At 36.3% G+C, this 21,431-nt stretch overlaps 1 protein-coding gene across 2 annotated transcripts; it reads right to left on the bottom strand.

The window, feature by feature from the left end:
- Window positions 1–10,627: 10,627 nt before the first annotated feature.
- On the bottom strand, window positions 10,628–11,849 carry LOC112704058 (uncharacterized). 2 transcript variants are annotated; one of them, XR_011863471.1, is made up of 6 exons: window positions 11,725–11,849; window positions 11,521–11,622; window positions 11,307–11,442; window positions 11,070–11,164; window positions 10,836–10,989; window positions 10,628–10,763 (listed from the first exon to the last, which is right to left on the bottom strand). XR_011863471.1 is itself a non-coding variant. In XM_072198626.1 (5 exons), exons 2-5 carry the CDS (start codon window positions 11,574–11,576, stop codon window positions 10,896–10,898), a joined length of 381 nt encoding a protein of 126 aa, XP_072054727.1. In that variant the 5' UTR covers window positions 11,577–11,622; window positions 11,725–11,849; the 3' UTR covers window positions 10,628–10,895. The 2 variants fall into 2 exon arrangements, 1 of the variants encoding a protein (XP_072054727.1); XM_072198626.1 differs by having other exon boundaries at window positions 10,628–10,989.
- Window positions 11,850–21,431: the final 9,582 nt, after the last annotated feature.

Raw genomic sequence — 21,431 nt, 5'->3', positions numbered from 1 at the left:
GTCACCCAGCACCTTCCTTGCATTGTTGGCATTGTTGTTGTTTTCGGCTGCCATGTGTTCTTCTTCTTTGAAGATTTCTGTTAGGTCCTCTACAGAGAGTTATGCCTTGGCTTCTCTTAGCTTTCGCTTCAAGGTCCTTTCAGGTTCAGGGTCAGCCTCAACAAGAATTCTTTTGTCTTTGCTCCTGCTCATATGAAAGAGAAGAGAACAAGAAAATGTGGAATCCTCTATGTCACAGTATAGAGATTCCTTGAGGAGTCAGAGGAAAAGAAAAATGGAAGACAGAGGTAGAAAATTCGAACTTATCAAGAAAGATGGAGTTCGAATTGTATATTAAGGAGTAGTGTTAGTCCATAAATAGAAGGATGTGAGAAGAGGGGAAGAAATTTTCGAAAAAAATTTAAAAACATTTTAAAAAGATTTGATATTAAAAAAAAAATAATAACTTGGCTAACAAGAAAAGATATGATTCAAACATTAAACCTTTCTCAACAGAAAAGGCAACATACTTGAAATGTTGAATCAAATCATTAATTGATAGCAAGTATCATTGAAAATGGAAAGAAATTGGTTTTGAAAAAGAATTGATTGAGAAGATATGATTTGAAAAAGATTTGATTTTGAAAAGATTTTGAAAACTTAAAAAAAAAAATTGATTTGAAAACAAAATCTTCCCTCTTGTGCCATCCTGGCGTTAAACGCCCAGAATGGTGCACATTCTGGCGTTTAACGCCCAAAATGCTACCCTTTTGGGTGTTAAACGCCCAGCCAGGCACCCTGGCTGGCGTTTAAACGCCAGTCTGTCCTTCTTTACTGGGCGTTTTGAACCCCCAGCTTTTTCTGTGCAATTCCTCTGCTGAATGTTCTGAATCTTCAATTCTCTGTATTATTGACTTGAAAAGACACAAATTAAAAATATTTTTGGATTTTTAAGAATGAGGAATAATCAAAATGCAACTAAAATCAAATAACAATGCATGCAAGACACCAAACTTAGCAGTTTGTATACTACTGATACTAACAAAATGAGAATGCATATGAGACACACAAAAACACTCAAGTCAAGAGAATTTCAAAGATCAGAGAAAGTAAATCATCAAGAATAACTTGAAAATCACTTAGGACACATGAATGAATGCATGCAATTGACACCAAACTTAAGATGAGACTCTAGACTCAAACAAGAAATATTTTTGGATTTTATGATTTTGTAATTTTTTTTGGATTTTCGAAAATTAAGTGGAAAATAAAGGTATCAAAATTCTTAATGAGAATTCCAGGAATCATGCAATGTTTAGTCTAAGACTCCGGGTCCAGGAATTAGACATGGCTTCACAGCCAGCCAAGCTTTCAAAGAAAGCTTCGGTCCAAAACACTAGACATGGCCAATGGCCAGACAAGCCTTAGCAGATCACTGCTCCAACAGCAAGATTGATAGAAATCAACAAGCTCTTGTAATGATAAGTTGAAACCTCGGTCCAATGAAATTAGACATGGCTTCACAGCCAGCCAGACTTCAACAGATCATCATGAAACACTAGAATTCAGTCTTAAGAACTCTGAAAAAAAATACCTAATCCAAGCAACAAGATGAACCGTCAGTTGTCCAAACTCAACAATCCCCGGCAACGGCGCCAAAAACTTGGTGCACGAAATTGTGATCACTACAACTCAAATAATCCCCGGTAATGAATCCAAAAACTTGGTGTTCAATACCATGGCATAAACACAACTTCGCACAACTAACCAGCAAGTGTACTGGGTCGTCCAAGTAATAAACCTTACGCGAGTAAAGGTCGATCCCACAGAGATTGTTGGTATGAAGCAAGCTATGGTCACCTTGTAAATCTTAGTCAGGCAAACTCAAATGGATATGGGTGATATACAAATAAAACATAAAGATAAAGATAGAGATACTTATGTAATTCATTGGTAGGAATTTCAGATAAGAGTATGAAGATGCTGGTCCCTTCCGTCTCTCTGCTTTCCTACTGTCTTCATCCAATCCTTCTTACTCCTTTCCATGGCAAGCTTATGCAAGGGTTTCACCGTTGTCAGTGGCTACCTCCCATCCTCTCAGTGGAAATGTTCAACGCACCCTGTCACGGCACGGCTATCCATCTGTCGGTTCTCAATCAGGCCGGAATAGAATCCAGTGATTCTTTTGCGTCTGTCACTAACGCCCCGCCCTCAGGAGTTTGAAGCACATCACAGTCATTCAATCATTGAATCCTACTCAGAATACCACAGACAAGGTTAGACCTTCCGGATTCTCTTGAATGCCGCCATCAGTTCTAGCCTATACCACGAAGACTCTGATCTCACGGAATGGATGGCTCGGTTGTCAGGCGAGCGCTCGTTTGTCAGGCGATCAACCATGCATCGTGTATCAGGAATCCAAGAGATATTCACCCAATCGAAGGTAGAACGGAGGTGGTTGTCAGTCACACGTTCATAGGTGAGAATGATGATGAGTGTCACGGATCATCACATTCATCAAGTTGAATAACAAGTGATATCTTAGAACAAGAACAAGCAGAATTGAATAAAAGAACAATAGTAATTGCATTAATACTCGAGGTACAGCAGAGCTCCACACCTTAATTTATGGTGTGTAGAAACTCCACCGTTGAAAATACATAAGAACAAGGTCTAGGCATGGCCAAATGGCCAGCCTCCCAATGATCTAAGATAGCATTAGAACAAAGATAACTACCAAGATCCTCAATACAATAGTAAAAGGTCCTACTTATAGAGAACTAGTAGCCTAAGGTTTACAGAGATGAGTAAATGACATAAAAATCCACTTCCGGGCCCACTTGGTGTGTGCTTGGGCTGAGCAATGAAGCATTTTCGTGTAGAGACTCCTCTTGGAGTTAAACGCCAGCTTTGGTGCCAGTTTGGGCGTTTAACTCCCATTCTTGTGCCAGTTCCGGCGTTTAACGCTGGAATTCCTGAGGGTGACTTTGAACGCCGGTTTAGGCCATCAAATCTTGGGCAAAGTATGGACTATCATATATTGCTGAAAAGCCCAGGATGTCTACTTTCCAACGCCGTTGAGAGCGCGCCAATTGGACTTCTGTAGCTCCAAAAAAATCCACTTTGAGTGCAGGGAGGTCAGAATCCAACAGCATCTGCAGTCCTTTTTAGTCTCTGAATCAGATTTTTGCTCAGGTCCCTCAATTTCAGCCAGAAAATACCTGAAATCACAGCAAAACACACAAACTCATAGTAAAGTCCAGAAAAGTGAATTTTAACTAAAAACTAATAAAAATATACTAAAAACTAACTAGATCATATTAAAAACATACTAAAAACAATGCCAAAAAGCGTACAAATTATCCGCTCATCAGACACATAACCCTCTCTTGGTGTCTTCTTGATTCAACTGGCTTCGGTACTCTTGGTTGCTCTTTATTACCCGTATTGCACTTCCTAAGTCCTTGACTCTATGATCTCTATTTCGGTATTTGCATTAGGCATACAAATCTTTTTTTAGTTCTCCTTTGTTTACCAAACTTTGATATCTTTGGTGGCTCCTTTTTGTCTCGTTACGCGTCCCGTATCTCATCATTATCATGTTGTAGATAATCAATGATTTTAATTCGGCATGCCCAACCACACTCTCATTCTTCAAGAAGTTCTAGCTGCGTGTGTGTGTTTTGGGTATATGTATGCGTACTGAGTGTGCGTGTGGGGTTGCGTGTGGGGGTTGGGTAGCAAGGGTTAGGGTTAGGTCAAATTAGGATTAAGGTTAGATGAAAAATAGAGTTTGATTGGAAAACTTTTGGATTTAATTAGAATAGGATAATTTTAATAAAATTAGGGCATAGGGTATTAATTTGAACTCTAATTTAATCTCTAAAAATTACATATTTGTGGTATTGAAATACTAATTAAATCTAAATCAATTACTCTAATTGAAAATAAATGGTAAAAATTAATTTTCTTTATCCTTAAAAATTAAAGTATTAAATTAGAAAATAGAAATTATTTAAATCAAATCATATAAAATTCTTATTATTTAACAACTACTAACTTTATAATTTAAATACAGAAAATAACTCAATAATTGTAAAATTAGATAAAATTCTAATTTAAATAGCCAAACATCATTATTTTTGAATTTCTAAAACTTTAAGTTGTAAATAAAAAATAATCCATAATTATAGAGTTTCAATCAAAACCTTAATCAAATCCAATTAATCAAAATAATCTAAACCTTAATTAATTTCAAATCCAATTAATCAATAATGTCTTTAATTATCTTCAATAAAACAATTTTTGAAATTAAAACTGTAAATAAATATTTGATTTGAAATTAGTTCATAATAAGACTTTTTAAAAGTTCTAGGTCTTATATTGGGCACTAGCCCATTTTGGCCATCCCAGGTCATGAAGGCACTGGGAATGGATGGAGGTAGTTGGGCACCCAATTGGGTACTGGGCTTGGGTGCCTATTCCTGGTGTTGGGTGATGAGCAGAAATCGAAGCTCAAGGATACCGACAAGTGCACCGGATCACACAAGTAATACCATGGTGAGTGAATATCGTTTTCACGAGGATTAAAGGATTGAGAAATCAAAGGACATCTTAAATACCTAATAAGCTTAATAGAACCTAATTTGAAAGGGGCAAGATTAAGTCTTGCTGAGATCTTGAGAGTCTTGAATGCTTGCAGACAGAGACTTGAATGTTGATTTGAGAAGATAGTGATGACGAGAGTCAAGGGCTTCAGAGATGTTTATGCTCTTAGAGAAATCAAATCTTGTTTACGTATCTTGAAGTTGTGAAGATCTTTTACAACAAATTTTTAGTAACCTATTTCCGATCCATCGTCTCATCAGTTTCTCAAGCATTATTAGTCGCCAATTAATTAATGAAGAGGTTAAGCATAAAAACTAATTTTAAATTCAAATAAGATTTAAAAGTATTCATTAGGTCAAATTATATGTCACGGATTCAAGCTAGTCATGTCCAGTTAAATCTTAAAACAAGACACAATTTTCAAAAGTTGTTCTAATCCAAATTATATGTCACTTATTCAAAATTAGAGTGATTGAAAATCATGCATATGTCACACACTAATTGAACCACTGTCCCTAATTGAATTCAAAAAGTCATGTGAAAGAGTTTTCAAGATTTAATTCAAATATTAAATTTCTTAAATATAAAATTGAATTCAAAAGAGATTAGCATACCTTTCAATCTACTAATCCGAATGAAGAATGAATAACTCAATCATTAAATAGATTAATGTAACACTTCAAAAAAAAAACTAAACTTAGATTAATAACCCATAGAAAATATAAACAAAGCTCCTAACCCTTTGATGAGCGGATATTTTATACGCTTTTTGGGGGTAATTTCATATAGATTTTAGTATGTTTTAGTTAGTTTTTAGTATAATTTTATTAGTTTTTAAAAAAAATTCATATTTCTGGACTTTACTATGAGTTTGTGTGTTTTTCTGTGATTTCAGGTATTTTCTGGCTAAAATTGAGGGAGCTGAGCAAAAATCTGATTTAGGCTAAAAAAGGACTGCTGATGTTGTTGGATTCTGACCTCCCTGCACTCAGAATAGATCTTTTGGAGCTACAGGAGTCCAATTGAAGCACTCTCAATTGGTTGGAAAGTAGACATCTAGGGCTTTCCATCAATATATAATAGTCTATGCTTTGCGCGAAGATAGATGACGTAAACTGGCGTTCAATGCCAGTTCCATGTTGCAGTCTGGCGTTCAGCGCTAGAAACAGGTTGCAAGTTGGAGTTCAACGCCAGAAACAGGGTACAACCTGGCGTTCAACTCCAGAAACAGCTCAGGCACGTGAGAAGCTTAAGTCTCAGCCCCAGCAGACACCAAGTGGGCCCCAGAAGTGGATTTCTGCACTATCCATCTTAGTTTACTCATTTTCTGTAAACCTAGGTTACTAGTTTGGTATTTAAACAACTTTTAGAGATTTATTTTGTATCTCATGACATTTTTAGATCTGAATTTTATACTCTTTGACGGCATGAGTCTCTAAACTCCATTGTTGGGGGTGAGGAGCTGTGCAGCGTCTCAATGAATTAATGCAATTATTTCTGTTTTCCATTCAAACACGCTTGTTCTTATCTAAGATGTTCATTCGCACTTCACTATGAAGAAGGTGATGATCCGTGACACTCATCACCTTCCTCAATCCATGAACATGTGCCTGACAATCACCTCTGTTCTACATAGGATTGAATGAGTATATCTTAGATTCCTTAATTAGAATCTTTGTGGTATAAGCTAGAATTGATGGCAGCATTCATGAGAATCCGGAAAGTTTAAACCTTGTCTGTGGTATTCCGAGTAGGATTCTGGGATTGGATGACTGTGACGAGCTTCAAACTCACGAGTGTTGGGCGTGATGACAAACGCAAAAGAATCAATGGATTCTATTCCGACATGATCGAGAACCAACAGATGATTAGCCGTGCTGTGACAGAGCATTTGGACCATTTTCACTGAGAGGATGGGAAGTAGCCATTGACAACGGTGACAGCCTACATACAGCTTGCCATGGAAGGAGCCTTGCGTGTGTGAAGAGGAATACAAGAGAAAAGCCTGAAATTCAGAAGACAAAGCATCTCCAAAACTCCAACATATTCTCCATTATTGCACAATAAGTATTTATTTTATGCCTTTTGACTTTTTACAATTAAAATGAAAGAACCCTCTTGGAATCCTGACTAAGATCAACAAGATAACTATAGCTTGCTTCAAGCAAACAATCTCTGTGGGATTCACTACAAGAAAAACACCCATTCAGGTACACTTGAAAAGTGTAGCTAAAAGTGAAAAAAAATGATGCCTTAGGCTACGGCTACGCTTTTTGGGCTACGGCTACGCTTTTTGAGGTGATTCCTATTCGGCCGTTGCCTATTCTCAAAGGCTACGCTTTTCTGCACCAAGGGCTACACTTTTGGCGTTTGGGAATAGGCTACGCTTTTCAAGTGATGCTGTCCAGGACCAAAGGCTACGCTTTTCAACTTTCATTTTTCCAGAATAGGCTACGCTTTTCAACGCTACTGCATCACCTGTAAAGCGTAGCCACATTGTATACCATAGCTACTTTTTATAAGCGTAGCCTTAGGTCCCTATTTTTTGTATACTATAGCTACTATATATAAGTGTAGCCTTAGGTCTCGTTTTTTTTTTTTTGTGTATGCTATAGCTACTGTATATAAGTGTAGCCTTAGGTCTCGGTTTTATATATATATATATATATATATATATATATATATATATTAATACAACATAATAGCTAATATAATTACATGTATAATAATTCTGCATTTTTATTTAAATAAGTTGAATATTACAAAATAAAAATAAATACATAATTATACTAAATAATTTCTTTAAATAATAAAAATTATCTCTAACCAAAATATATTTATAATATTGATCCAAAAGTATTAGAATGAAGTTAACTGTAAAAATTCATACATCTCGCACTAAAGTAAGCATAGCCATATGAAAACCATAATATCACTTAGCCAAGTATCTTCTAATAAAAGTCATTAGTCAACCATACATGTAAAGATTCTAAATAACACTCTATCTTAGTCAATAAACCACAATAATAGTCAGCTTAATCTTCATTGCTTAATCTTCATTGTTACCCTGCATAATTATATAGAAAAGTGCGCATAAGTGGAATCAACTTGGAATTATCTTACCCTGCTTAATCATACATTAATAGCTATGGAATTAACTTGCTAGCATTAGCCTTGACTTGAAGAATACCAAAGATATATGCACAAGGATCTATATGCATGCAACATTCATGAATCACAACGATAGTGCACTGCTACCTTATATTCCAAAACAACTTTTCATATAGTTTGACAAGCAATTTGTGATTGTAAATTTTGCTAAGCCTCGGAGCATTAATCTATTTTATCTACTGAATTTGAATATTGACTATCACTCGGTAAAACGCATCCAGAATAATTCTCTTGTGACATGGCATGATCAATTCTTAACCTCCAAAATATTACTATATCATGCCATAGAACATGTCCACCCTATCCAAGAGCTTGCAAGTAGTTAACAATGCTAAAACTCGGCCAACTCTATATTCACGATTCCCTCACAAGTAATACGGTCCTCTTTCATAACCTTTTGTTTATCCCCTTAACAAAAAGAAGCATAATCCCTCACACAGTTCTCTAAACTATACAGTAAATAGTTCTCATTGCCAATCAACAAAATCACTACAAGTTTCAAATTCCATGGCATGCATTCCCTTTTAAAAACATTGAATCAGACATACCCAGAAAGCCACAACAGTAAATTATGGACCTAAATTGTTAGCAGGCAATCTAGTTTCTATCAATAATTAATCAAAGATAAATTACAAAATAATTAATCAAGAATTATCATCACAATCTGTGTGGTGCACAAGCACGCTTGTTAATAAAATGAATCCAACTAATGAGTCTAAAACAAAATAATGGTGAAAACATGCATATACCTCCACCAAACTTATGCTAAGTGGGTTGAGGCCAACAACAGTCTGTCTAGCAAATTCCTCATCCCTAAACCAGAAAAATCTATCCCCTGCAAAATAAATATTAATTAAACACATTGAATAAACTTTTTTAAAAAATATATATATTAGTTTAGGTAAGAAAGGACACCAATTTATAAAATGTAGAAATGAGATTTTTTTAACATGCAAGAACAAGAAAGCAATGGAGTTGCAACTCCAAAACTAGGGTTTGGGCAAAAGCAATAGAGAAAAGCTTTGGCCACAACCATGATCCAGAGCTTTTCTACACAGGAATTCAAACATGTAGTTACTTAGAAAGGTTAACCACCCATAGAAACAACTATTTAGTTGAAGTTGCATAAAAAGCACACAAATTCAAATAGCTTCTATTTAAAAATAAAAAAAGTTAAATTTAAAACCTGATCAGTTCATAAACATTGTCTACGAATTTTTAAATTTTAAATTCATCAGCTTCTACTTTCACTTGCATGTTAAAAAATCTACAATTTTGGCCTGGAATATACACAGACAAGAAAGGACACCAATTTATAAAATGTAGAAATGAGAAACAAAATACAAGGAGAAATAGCCTTATGCTTAAGTTATATGTTATAACTGAAATGAATGGGATTGAAAATGTAATAAATCATTAGTAACAAAACTCTTGTTTTTTTTTCTTATCATGGTTTACCTTTACCTTAGCATTAGTAAAAGGAAAAAAAGAAGTTTGGTAAATGCACAGTTTCTGAAAGCGAGAGAGTGTGTGTGCAAGTTGAAACTATTTTTGGTGGAGGCAAGATTAATGAACATTAACTATACAGAAAATGTCGAATGGAAGAAGGAATTCAGTTACAAAAGAAAAAGTTTTTCGTTATATTGAACAATATCAATTTTAAGATTAACTGCGATCAAGGCTGACACTTCTTTTCATAAACTTTTGTTGGTTTGCATGCCAAGGCTGGTTTACTTCAATTCCTAGCATGTTAGCATGATTATTCGCAGCTGTAAAAGAAACATGTGCAAGTTCTTAATTTCAACATTCCTGATTTTACTTTAAGTGTTGATTTATTGATAAACTATTTTTTGGTACTATTTATAGTTTTATACCCAGGAATCCAGGATAGTGGCAAACTGTAACACAAGTTTCATCATACATTACTTTTCACAAGAAAGTAAACCAACTACTTAAGAATTAAAATGTGAAATAACTAAGATTTAATAAATTTTACATAAAGTATGCATGATTAGAGACATGCCAATATTCCTTTACGATAAACTGAGAAGTGCAAATTGTAAAAGGGAGTAAAACATCACCACAAAATTTCATCATGTATAAATACACAAATTCACAGAAGAAAAAGCCTAGCCTATACTAGTGAAGAAACAAGTGCATTTTGATTATGATAGTTCATCATTATGCATAAAACATTTAAACAATATCACAAAACACTGACACTAATGAGAATTCAAAAGGATAGCACAGCAACATAAAAAGGATAAAGGAAATAGCAAAGTAAAAAGAACATATAATTACCATAAAAGATGCCACATGTGTTATTTCAAAGCATGTAATAGAGGTCCTGGAATGATTCTTCCCAAGCAACTTGTCGTTTCCTTAAGAACTCCAATTCTATTGCATAAAAAAGAGAATATTGTAACTTGTGAAAAATGGAGAGGAAGATGATATGCAGGCAAGGAATGGGATCCGTTTGAAAGCTACTTGACAAACCTGCATCTGCTGTTGATGAGCTTAGCACTGATGTGAGAGATGGTGGCAGGATGGATTGAGGATACATCCATGAGTGCAAAACCTTGAAGCCCTGGGAGCCTCTCACATTTTGACCTGTTGTAGTACATGGCGGGAAGGAGAATTTGGGCTTGATATGATGTGTAAGTGACCTATGGACCCTGAAACTTGGATATAAATATGGTTTATGCAGAATGAAAACAAAGGACACAACAAGGATATTGGAACCATAGTGTGCTAGCAAGTAAAAGAAATCCTTACAAAGCACAAAAATATATATCCTCTCACCAATTCAAAGAAGAGGATGATATCACCCGCATACCGGTCTTTAAAGTAAGATCCAGAGGAGCCTTCTGGCCGAGAATATGGTATTCGGATATGGAATTGGCTGCAAAGCTTGATATCATATCCCCACATCTTTCAGTTGAGTCAGCAGCTAAACCAGTTCGGGCACATGGCTTTGGTGCAGCCAGACCTCTTAATGCTTTGCCCTATAATATTAAGTGATAACCTCCTTAAAATACAGAATCTAAATTATAATCCCACAACTTATGATTTCATACCACATCAACTGCAGTCAATCCAGAAGATTTATCAGCAGCTGAGAAAAGTTCAGAAACACTTCAAAAATTGACTTGGCTACACTCGGCAGTTGTTTGACAAGCTTGCAATATACCATCATTGTTAACTTCACCTGAAGTAGCAGAATTCTCCATGCTGCCAACAATTATGAATAGAATAAAAAATAGTGAAAAGTTGACAATGATATCAAGTGATGAATAGACAATGAGGCAAACCATGAACTCCCTTGCTGTCTCTTGGCAGCTGAAGTAGAAAAAACCAAAACATTCTTCAAGTTACTAGTAGTAGTTTTCTCCAAAGATGGATTTTCCTGAACATAGTAAGATAGTAACAATTTTAATTTGTTCAAACTTTAACCTCGATAACTATAAAATAATGAGAGAACTGTGATTGAATGAAGAAGTAAACCAACCAAGCTGAATAAGAATCATGAGTTTGGCAAATAAAATAACCTTTGCATTTTCTTTTCCAGAAACAACTCCAAACTTGGACTTTCTGGCCGAAAATACTTCATCAACACGCTTGTTGGTGTATTTTGGGCTCCTCAACATCCCTGGTCTCTTATCCACATTATCCATCTGATTGGTGCTGCAAACATAAATCAACCAAAATCTCTGAAATCTTGAAATTGGTGCTTAACATAGAGAATAGTCTTATATATGTTACCTCTGCATCCTTAACAATTGGTGCTTGCAGCCCATTAATGACTTCTTTTGCATCATATATCACTCTCGCATTCCTGTTATTTGTATCCTTCACTTTATTGTTCTGCCCCATCAAAATGGTTATGAACTTAGCATAAATCTAACATAGAATAGAATTAATTGTTTAAGAATCGATAAGTGAAAAATTTTAAAGACAATATAATACCTATCCCAATGACCATCAACTTCATACAGAACATTCAAAGTTTATGAATTAAGGATCTTCCCTTTGACCACTTTCTGATTTCCACCAAATCCAAGAAAAGAATGAGTTGATTTGTAAGATAAATCAGCCTCATGTCCTGTCTCTATTGATTTTATATTAATTTTGCCAATCCAATCAACAGCAGGAACTGGAATTATTCCGAATAAAAGCTGATAATATTATCGTCTCCATTAGAATCAGTTTCGAACACCCTTAGCTCTATGATCTTACAACGAAGCATATTAACAAGGGTCATATCCAGTAGGTATGACACAAGAAAGCTAAAACCCCCAATTCATTAGAAATTGAATAAAGAACAAAACTAGAATTCAACACTAATAATAACAAGCAATGCTCAAATGTGACACGAAAAAGCTTCTAACACAGACAGCATGGTAGAAATTGAACCAGACATAGAAAAATCCCAATTAAAAATGAAATTGTGATATAGGAACCCTAATTAAATTTAACACAGGCTAGTGGGAATTAAGAACCCTAATTGCCTAAATCAGGAAAAAAGAATTAAAAGCCTACCTGTTGTCGATGAGAGAGCGAATTGAGCAGGGATAGACGGAGCAGAGGCAGCACGATTAGCAAAGGAGACGCGGAGCAAAGCAGAAGAGCACGGCGAGGAGGTGGTGCGACGTAAGAGAGCTGCGGCGTCCTTGCGAAGTAGCAGAGCTTCGGCGTCCTTGCGAAGTAGCAGAGCTGCGGCGGCGGTGCGGTGTAACAGAGCCGCGGTGGTGGCGTGGCGTGGCGTAGCAGAGCCGTGTGAGGATGTGGTGCAAGGAGAAGAGCCATGTGATGGCGTAGCAGAGCTATGAACTCTTAGCTTTGTGCGAATCGATGATAGTGCGGGGGAAAGGGGGAAGAGGGGGAAAAATTCACTAGGTGTTATGTGCTTTGGGTAGGAGAGAAGGAATGAAAGAATGAAAGGCTTCGATGAAGAAGAAACAAAAAAAAATTTCACTAAGTCCTATATACGTGTATTTGGGGTTTTTACATTAGGCAACGCTTTTAAAGCGCACCCAAAACGTAATAAATAGGTTACTCTTTAAAAGCGTTTCCTTTGGTTAAAAAAGTGAAGCCATAGCTCTTAAGATAAGGCTACGCTTTATAAGTGATATCTATAACATCTAAGGAGACGCTTTTCAAGTGATGCCACAAATGTGTTTCATATTCTTCTACAAAAAGGAAACACGGAGAAAAGCGTAGCCTATTCTAAGAATAGGCTACGCTTTTCAAATGTAGCCTAAAAAAAGTGTGGCTGAATGGGTGTTTTTCTTGTAGTGATTCGACCCTTACTCACGTAAGGTATTACTTGGACGACCCAGTGCACTTGCTGGTTAGTTGTGCGGATTGTAAAAGTGTGATTGCAATTTCGTGCACCAAGTTTTTGCATACAGAAGGGTGCCATTTGGTCTGTGCAATGCACCTACAACCTTTCAAAGATGCATGCTCTCTATTTTCTCTGATATGGTGGAAACATTTTTGGAAGTCTTCATGGATGACTTTTCAGTATTTGGAGACTCATTCAGCTCCTGTCTTGACCATCTAGCACTTGTTCTAAAGAGGTGCCAAGAGACTAACCTGGTTTTTAAACTGGGAGAAATGTCACTTTATGGTGACTGAAGGAATTGTCCTTGGGCACAAAATTTCGAACAAGGGAATAGAAGTGGATCAAGCTAAGGTAGAGGTAATTGAAAAATTACCACCACCTGCCAATGTTAAGGCAATCAGAAGCTTTCTGGGGCATGCAAGATTCTATAGGAGGTTTATAAAAGATTTTTCAAAAATCGCCAAACCTCTGAGTAATCTGCTAGCTGCTGACACGCCATTTATCTTTGATAAGGAGTGTCTGTAGGCGTTTGAGACTCTTAAAGCTAAGTTGGTCACAGCACCAGTCATCTCTACACTAGACTGGACATTACCTTTTGAATTAATGTGTGATGCCAGTGACCATGCCATTGGTGCAGTGTTGGGACAAAGGCATGACAAGCTTTTGCACGTCATTTACTATGCCAGTCGTGTTTTAAATGACGCACAGAAGAACTACACAACCATAGAAAAAAAGTTACTTGTAGTAGCTTATGCCATTGACAAATTTAGATCTTATTTAGTAGGATCAAAAATGATTGTGTACACTGACCATGCTGCTCTTAAATATCTACTCACAAAGCAGGATTCGAAACCCATACTCATCAGATGGGTGTTGCTTCTGCAAGAGTTTGATATAGAAATAAGAGACAGAAAAGGGACAGAGAAACAAGTAGCAAATCACCTGTCCCGAATAGAACCAGTAGAAGAGGCGTCCCTCCCTCTTACTGAGATATCTGAAAACTTTCCGGATGAGCAACTCTTTGCCATACAGGAAGTGCCATGGTTTGCAGACATTGCAAACTACAAGGCAGTGAGATTCATACCCAAAGAGTACAGTAGGCAGCAATCAAAGAAGTTGATCACGGATGCAAACTACTATCTTTGGGATGAACCATATCTCTTCAAGAGATGTGCAGACGGAGTAATCCGTAGATGTGTGCCTAAAGAAGAAGCACAGAAGATCCTGTGGCATTGCCATGGATCACAATATGGAGGACATTTTGGAAGTGAGAGAACAGCCACAAGAGTCCTCCAATGTGGCTTCTACTAGCCTACTCTCTATAAAGATTCCCGAGTGTTTGTATTTAATTATGACAGTTGCCAAAGATCTGGCAATCTGCCTCACAGTTATGCCATGCCTCAACAAGGGATCTTGGAGATTGAGTTGTTTGATGTATGGGGTATTGACTTCATGGGGCCTTTCCCACCATCATACTCAAACACTTATATTCTGGTGGCAGTGGATTATGTATCCAAATGGGTGGAAGCTATTGCAACACCCACTAATGATACTAAGACAGTACTGAAATTCCTCTAGAAACATATCTTCATCAGATTTGGTATCTCTAGAGTACTAATCAGTGATGAGGGCACTCATTTCTGCAATAAACAGCTTTACTCTGCGTTGGTTCGATATGGAGTTAGCCACAGGGTAGCTACTCCATATCATCCACAGACAAATGGGCAAGCTGAAGTCTCTAATAAAGAACTTAAAAGAATCCTGGAATGGACTGTGATTAACCGTAGAAGGGATTGGGCAAGAAGCTTGGATGATACTCTGTGGGCATACAGAACAGCATTCAAGACTCCTATAGAAACTTCTCCATACCAGCTTGTGTATGGAAAAGCCTGTCACTTGCCAGTGGAACTGGAACATAAGGCCTACTGGGCAACCAGACTCCTAAACCTTGATGCCAAGTTAGCTAGAGAAAAACGATTGCTCCAGTTAAATGAGCTAGAGGAATTCAGACTCAATGCTTTTGAAAATGCAAAAATTTACAAAGAGAAAGCAAAAAGATGGCATGATAAGAAACTGTAATCCAGAGTTTTTGAGGCAGGGCAGAAAGTTCTGCTATTTAATTCTAGGCTCAGATTATTCCCCGGGAAATTGAAATCCCAGTGGAGATGACCATATGTAATTACAAGTGTGTCACCATATGGATACGTAGAGCTTCAGGATAATGATTCTAACAAAAAGTTCATTGTTAATTGATGAGCGGATAATTTATACGCTTTTTGGCATTGTTTTTAGATAGTTTTTAGTATGATCTAGTTACTTTTAGGGATGTTTTCATTAGTTTTTATGCTAAATTCACATTTCTGGACTTTACTATGAGTTTTTGTGTTTTTCTATGATTTCAGGTATTTTCTGGCTGAAATTGAGGGACCTGAGCAAAACTCTTATAAGAAGGCTGACAAAGGATTGTTGATGCTGTTGGATTCTGACCTCCCTACACTCGAAATAGATTTTCTAGAGCTATAGAACTCCAAATGGCGTGCTCTCAATGGCGTTGGAAATTAGACATCTAGAACTTTATTCGAGATTTGACGATGTAAACTGGCGCTCAACACCAGTTCCATGCTGCATTCTGGAGTCAAACGCCAGAAACACGTCACGAACCAGAGGTGAACGCCAAAAACACGTTACAACTTGGCGTTCAACTCCAAGATAAGCCTCAGCTCGTGTAAAGATCAAGCTCAGCCCAAGCACACACCAAGTGGGCCCCGGAAGTGGATTTCTGCATCAATTACTTACCTCTGTAAACCCTAGTAGCTAGTCTAGAATAAATAGGACTTTTTACTATTGTATTAGATATCTTTGGTCTCAATTTTATTTTATTATTCATCTTAGGAGACTATTGATCACATTTTAGGGTATGGCCATTCGGCCATGCCTGAACCTTTATCACTTATGTATTTTTAACGGTAGAGTTTCTACACACCATAGATTAAGGGTGTGGAGCTCTGTTGTACCTCAAGTTTCAATGCAATTACTACTATTTTCTATTCAATTCCACTTGTTCTTATTCTAAGATATTAGTTGCACTTCAACATGATGAATGTGATAATCCGTGACACTCATCATCATTCTCACCTATGAACGCGTGACTGATAATTACTTCCGTTCTACCTTAGACCGGGCGCATATCTCTTGGATTCTTTAATCAGAGTCTTCGTGGTATAAGCTAGAATTGATGGCGACATTCATGGGAATCCGGAAAGTCTAACCTTGTCTGTGGTATTCCGAGTAGGATTCCGGGATTGAATGACTGTGACGAGCTTCAAACTCGCGATTGTTGGGCGTGATGAAAAACGCAAAAGAATCAAGGGATTCTATTCCAACATGATCGAGAACCGACAGATGATTAGCCGTGCTGTGACAGAGCATTTGGACCATTTTTACTGAGAGGATGGGATGTAGCAATTGACAACGGTGATGCCCTATATACAGCTTGCCATGGAAAGGAGTAAGAAGGATTGGATGAAAGCAGTAGGAAATCAGAGATTCAGAAGGAACACAGCACCTCCATGCACTTATCTGAAATTCCCACGATTGAATTACATGAGTAACTCTATCTTTATTTTCTGTTTTATTTATTTATTATTTGAAAACTCAATAACATTTATTATCCACCTAACTGAGATTTACAAGATGACCATAGCTTGCTTCATACCAACAATCTCCGTGGGATCGACCCTTACTCACGTAAGGTATTACTTAGACGACCCAGTACACTTGCTGGTTAGTTGTGCGGAGTTGTGACTAAGTGTGATTCACGTTTGAGAGCGCTACCTAGCTTTTGGCGCCATTGTTGCTGATCACAATTTCATGCACCAAGTTTTTGGCGCCGTTGCCGAGGATTGTTCGAGTTTGGACAACTGACGGTTCATCTTGTTGCTTAGATTAGGTAATTTTCTTTTTATTTTTCTTTTCAAAAATTTTTCAAAAATATTTTTCAAAATCTTTTTTCTTTGTTTTCGAAAAAAATTATTCAAAATTTTTAGGAATGAATTCTAGTGTTTCATAAAGTATGGTGAAGCTTGGCTGGCTGTAAAGCCATGTCTAACTCAATTGGATTGAGGCTTCAAAACCATCAGCATAGAGGCAAGTTAATTGGAATATCAGTTTTTACATGCCTGATTTATATCTTCTAAAGCTGGCTGGCTATTAAGCCATGCCCAACCCTTGGATTGAAGCTTTAGGCTAATATTGAAAGATTCCTGGAATTCTTATTAAAAATTTTGAATTTCTTATTTTCTTTTTCCTATATGTTTTTTGAAAATAATAAAACAAAAATCCAAAAAAATTATAAAATTATAAAAATCAAAAAAATATTTTGTGTTTTTTGTTTGAGTCTTGTGTCATGTTTTAAGTTTGGTGTCAATTGCATATTCATATTGTTCTTGCATTTTTTGAAAAATACATGCATTCATAGTGTTCTTCATGATCTTCAAGTTGTTCTTGGTAAGTCTACTTGTTTGATCTTGATAATTTCTTGTTTGGTGTTCTTTGTTGTTTTTCATATGCATTTTTGCATTCATAGTGTTTAAGCATTGCAAATCTCTAAGTTTGGTGTCTTGTATGTCTTCTTTGCATCAAAATTTTTTCAAAATTAAGTTCTTGATGTTCATCATGATCTTTAAAGTGTTCTTGGTGTTCATCTTGACACTCATAGCATTCTTGCATGCATCATGTGTTTTGATCTAAAAATTTCATGCATTGAGTCTTTTTTGTGTTTTTCTCTCTCATCATAATTAGAAATTAAAAAATTAAAAAATATATATATCTTTTCCTTATTTCTCTCAAAAAATTCGAAATTTTGGGTTGACTTGGTCAAAAATTTTTAAAATAAGTTGTTTTCTTGTTAGTCAAGTCAAAATTTCAATTTTAAAAATCTTATCTTTTTAAAACTTTTTCAAAAATTAAATCTTTTTCATTTTTCTTATTAATTTTCAAAAATTCTTTAAAAATATTTTTCAAAAATCTTTTTCTTAATTTTATCTTTATTTTCAAAAATTATGCTAACAATTAATATGATTGATTCAAAAATTTGAAGTTTGTTACTTTCTTGTTAAGAAAGGTTCAATCTTTAAATTTTAGAATCTTATCTTTTTGTTTCTTGTTAGTTAAGTAATTAATTTTAATTTTAAAAATTAAATCTTTTCCAACCATATCTTTTTAATCATATCTTTTTATCATATCTTTTTCAAAATTTTATCTTTTTCAAAAATTTGATTTTAAAATATCTTTTCTAACTTCTTATCTTCTTATCTTTTCAAATTTGATTTTCAAAACTTTTTCAACTAACTATTTGACTTTTTGTTTGTTTCTTATCTTTTTCAAAACCACCTAACTACTTTTCCCTCTCCAATTTTCGAAAATATCTCCCTCTTTTTCAAAATTCCTTTTAATTAACTAATTGTTTTAAATTTTAATTTTAATTCTATCTTACCTTTAATTTTTGAAAATCATTAACTGCTTTTCAAAATTTATTTTCAAAAATTTCTCCCTCTCTCATATTCTTCTATTTATTTATTTATTTACTAACACTTCTCTTCACCTCTCTTCATCTCAAATCACTGCCCCTATCCTCACCTTTGTGTGTGGATTCTCCTTTCATTATTCCATTTCTTCTTCTACTAATAATAAGGAACCTCTTTACTGTGACATAGAGGATTCCTCTTCTTTTCTTTTCTTGTTCTCTTCTCTTTCATATGAGCAGGAACAAGGAAAAAGGCATTCTTGTTGAAGCTGACCCTGAACCTGAAAGGACTCTGAAGAGGAAACTAAGAGAAGCTAAATTACAACAATCCAGAGACAACCTTGTTGAAATTTTCGAACAAGAAAAGGAGCTGGCAGCCGAACCCAACAACAATAATGCAAGGAGGATGCTTGGTGATTATACTACACCTACTTCCAAGATTGATGGAAGAAGCATCTCAATCCCTACCATTGGGGCAAATAATTTTAAGCTAAAACCTCAACTAGTTGCTCTAATGCAACAAAACTGCAAGTTTCATGGACTTCCATCAGAAGATCCCAATCAGTTTTTAACTAAGTTCTTGCAGATCTGTGAGACTGCAAAGATGAATGGAGTAGATCCTGAAGTCTACAGGCTCATGCTTTTCCCTTTTGCTGTAAGAGACAGAGCTAGAACATGGTTGGATTCACAACCTAAGGATAGCATGGACTCCTGGGATAAGCTGGTCATGGCCTTTTTGGCTAAGTTATTTCCTCCTCAAAAGTTGAGCAAGCTTAGATTGGATGTTCAGACATTCAAACAAAAAGATGGTAAATCCCTCTATGAAGCTTGGGAAAGATACAAGTAGATGACCAAAAGGTGTCCTTCTGACATGCTTTTAGAATGGACTATTCTGGAGATATTCTATTATGGTTTGTCTAAGTTCTCCAAGATTTCATTGGACCATTCTGCAGGTGGATCCATTCACCTAAAGAAAATGCCTGCAGAAGCTCAAGAACTTATTGACATGGTTGCAAATAACCAATTCATGTACACTTCTGAAAGGAATTCCATGAATAATGGGACGCCTCAGAGGAAGGGAGTTCTTGAGATTGATGCTCTGAATGCCATATTGGCTCAGAACAAAATGTTGACTCAGTAAGTCAACCTGATTTTTCAAAGTCTGAATGGATGGCAAAATGCATCCAACAGTACTAAAGAGGCATCTTCTGAAGAAGAAGCTTATGATCCTGAAAACCCTGCAATGGCAGAGGTAAATTACATGGGTGAACCTTATGGAAACACCTATAATTTATCATGGAGAAATCATCCGAATTTCTCATGGAAGGATCAACAAAAGCCTCAACAAGGCTTTAACAATGGTGGACGAAATAGGCTGAGCAATAGCAAGCCTTTTCCATCATCTTCTCAGCAACAGACAGAGAATTCTGAGCAAAGCACTTCTAATTTAGCTAATCTAGTCTCTGATTTGTCTAAGGCCACTTTAAGTTTCATGAGTGAAACAAGGTCCTCCATTAGAAATCTAGAGGCAAAAGTGGGCCAGCTGAGTAAGAAAATCACTGAAACTCCTCCTAGTACTCTCCCAAGCAATACTGAAGAAAATCCAAAAAGAGAGTGCAAGGCCATTGAAATAATCAATATGGCCGAACCCAGAGAGGAAGGAGAGGGCATGAATTCCAATGAGGAAAACCTCATGGGACGCCTCTCAAGCAAGAAGGAGTTTCCTATTGAGGACCTAAGGGTATCTGAGGCTCATATAGAGACCATAGAGATTCCATTAAACCTCCTTCTGCCATTCATGAGCTTTAAAGACTATTCTTCCTCTGAAGATGATGAAGATGTAGCTGGAGAGCAAGTTGCTCAATATCTAGGAGCTATCATAAAACTGAATGCCAAGTTATTTGGTAATGAGACTTGGGAAGGTGAACCTCCCTTGCTCATTAGTGAACTAGATACCTGGATTCAGCAAACTTTACCTCAAAAGAGACAAGATCCTGGTAAATTCTTAATACCCTGTACCATAGGCACCATGACCTTTAACAAGGCTCTGTGTGACCTAGGGTCAGGCATAAACCTTATGCCACTCTCTGTAATGGAGAAACTAGGGATCATTGAGGTACAACCTGCCTTATTCTCATTACAATTGGCAGACAAGTCAGTAAGACAAGCTTATGGATTAGTAGAGGATGTGTTAGTAAAGGTTAAAGGCATTTACATCTCTGCTGATTTCATAATCTTAGACACTAGGAAGGAGGAGGATGAATGCATCATCTTTGGAAGACCCTTCCTAGCCACAGCAGGAGCTGTGATAGATGTTAACAGAGGAGAATTAGTCCTTCAATTGAATGGGGACTACCTTGTGTTTAAAGCTCAAGGATCTTCTTTAACAATAGAGAGGAAGCATACAGAGCTTCTCTCAGTACAGAGTCAAACAGAGTCCCCACAGTCAAACTCTAAGTTTGTTGTTGGGAGGCCACAACCAAACTCTAAGTTTGGTGTTGAATCCCCACAACCAACTCTAGGTTTGGTGTTGGGACTATACAATATTGACCTGATCACCTGTGTGGCTCCAAGAGAGCCCACTGTCAAGCTATTGACATTAAAGAAGCGCTTATTGGGAGGCAACCCAATTTTTATTTATCTAATTTTATTTTATTTTCATTGTTCTTTTATGTTTTATTAGGTTCATGATCATGTGGAGTCACGAAAAAATTATAAAAATTAAAAAAAGAATCAAAAATAGTAGAAGAAAAATCACACCCTGGAGGAAGAACATACTGGCATTTAAAAGCCAGTAAGGAGCAT

This window comes from Arachis hypogaea, chromosome 7 (assembly GCF_003086295.3).
Source record: "Arachis hypogaea cultivar Tifrunner chromosome 7, arahy.Tifrunner.gnm2.J5K5, whole genome shotgun sequence".
NCBI lineage: Eukaryota > Viridiplantae > Streptophyta > Magnoliopsida > Fabales > Fabaceae > Arachis > Arachis hypogaea.
Note: the sequence above shows the minus strand (reverse complement) of the source record. Positions and strands in the feature narration are given on the sequence as shown.

Coding starts and splice junctions, on each gene's coding strand:
- LOC112704058 (XM_072198626.1), bottom strand. CDS start 11,576: ATGATGCAAAAGAAGTCATTAATGGGCTGCAAGCACCAATTGTTAAGG. Junction 11,443..11,520: donor CAATTGTTAAGGATGCAGAG/GTAACATATATA, acceptor TTATGTTTGCAG/CACCAATCAGATGGATAATG. Junction 11,165..11,306: donor CTGGAAAAGAAAATGCAAAG/GTTATTTTATTT, acceptor TACTATGTTCAG/GAAAATCCATCTTTGGAGAA.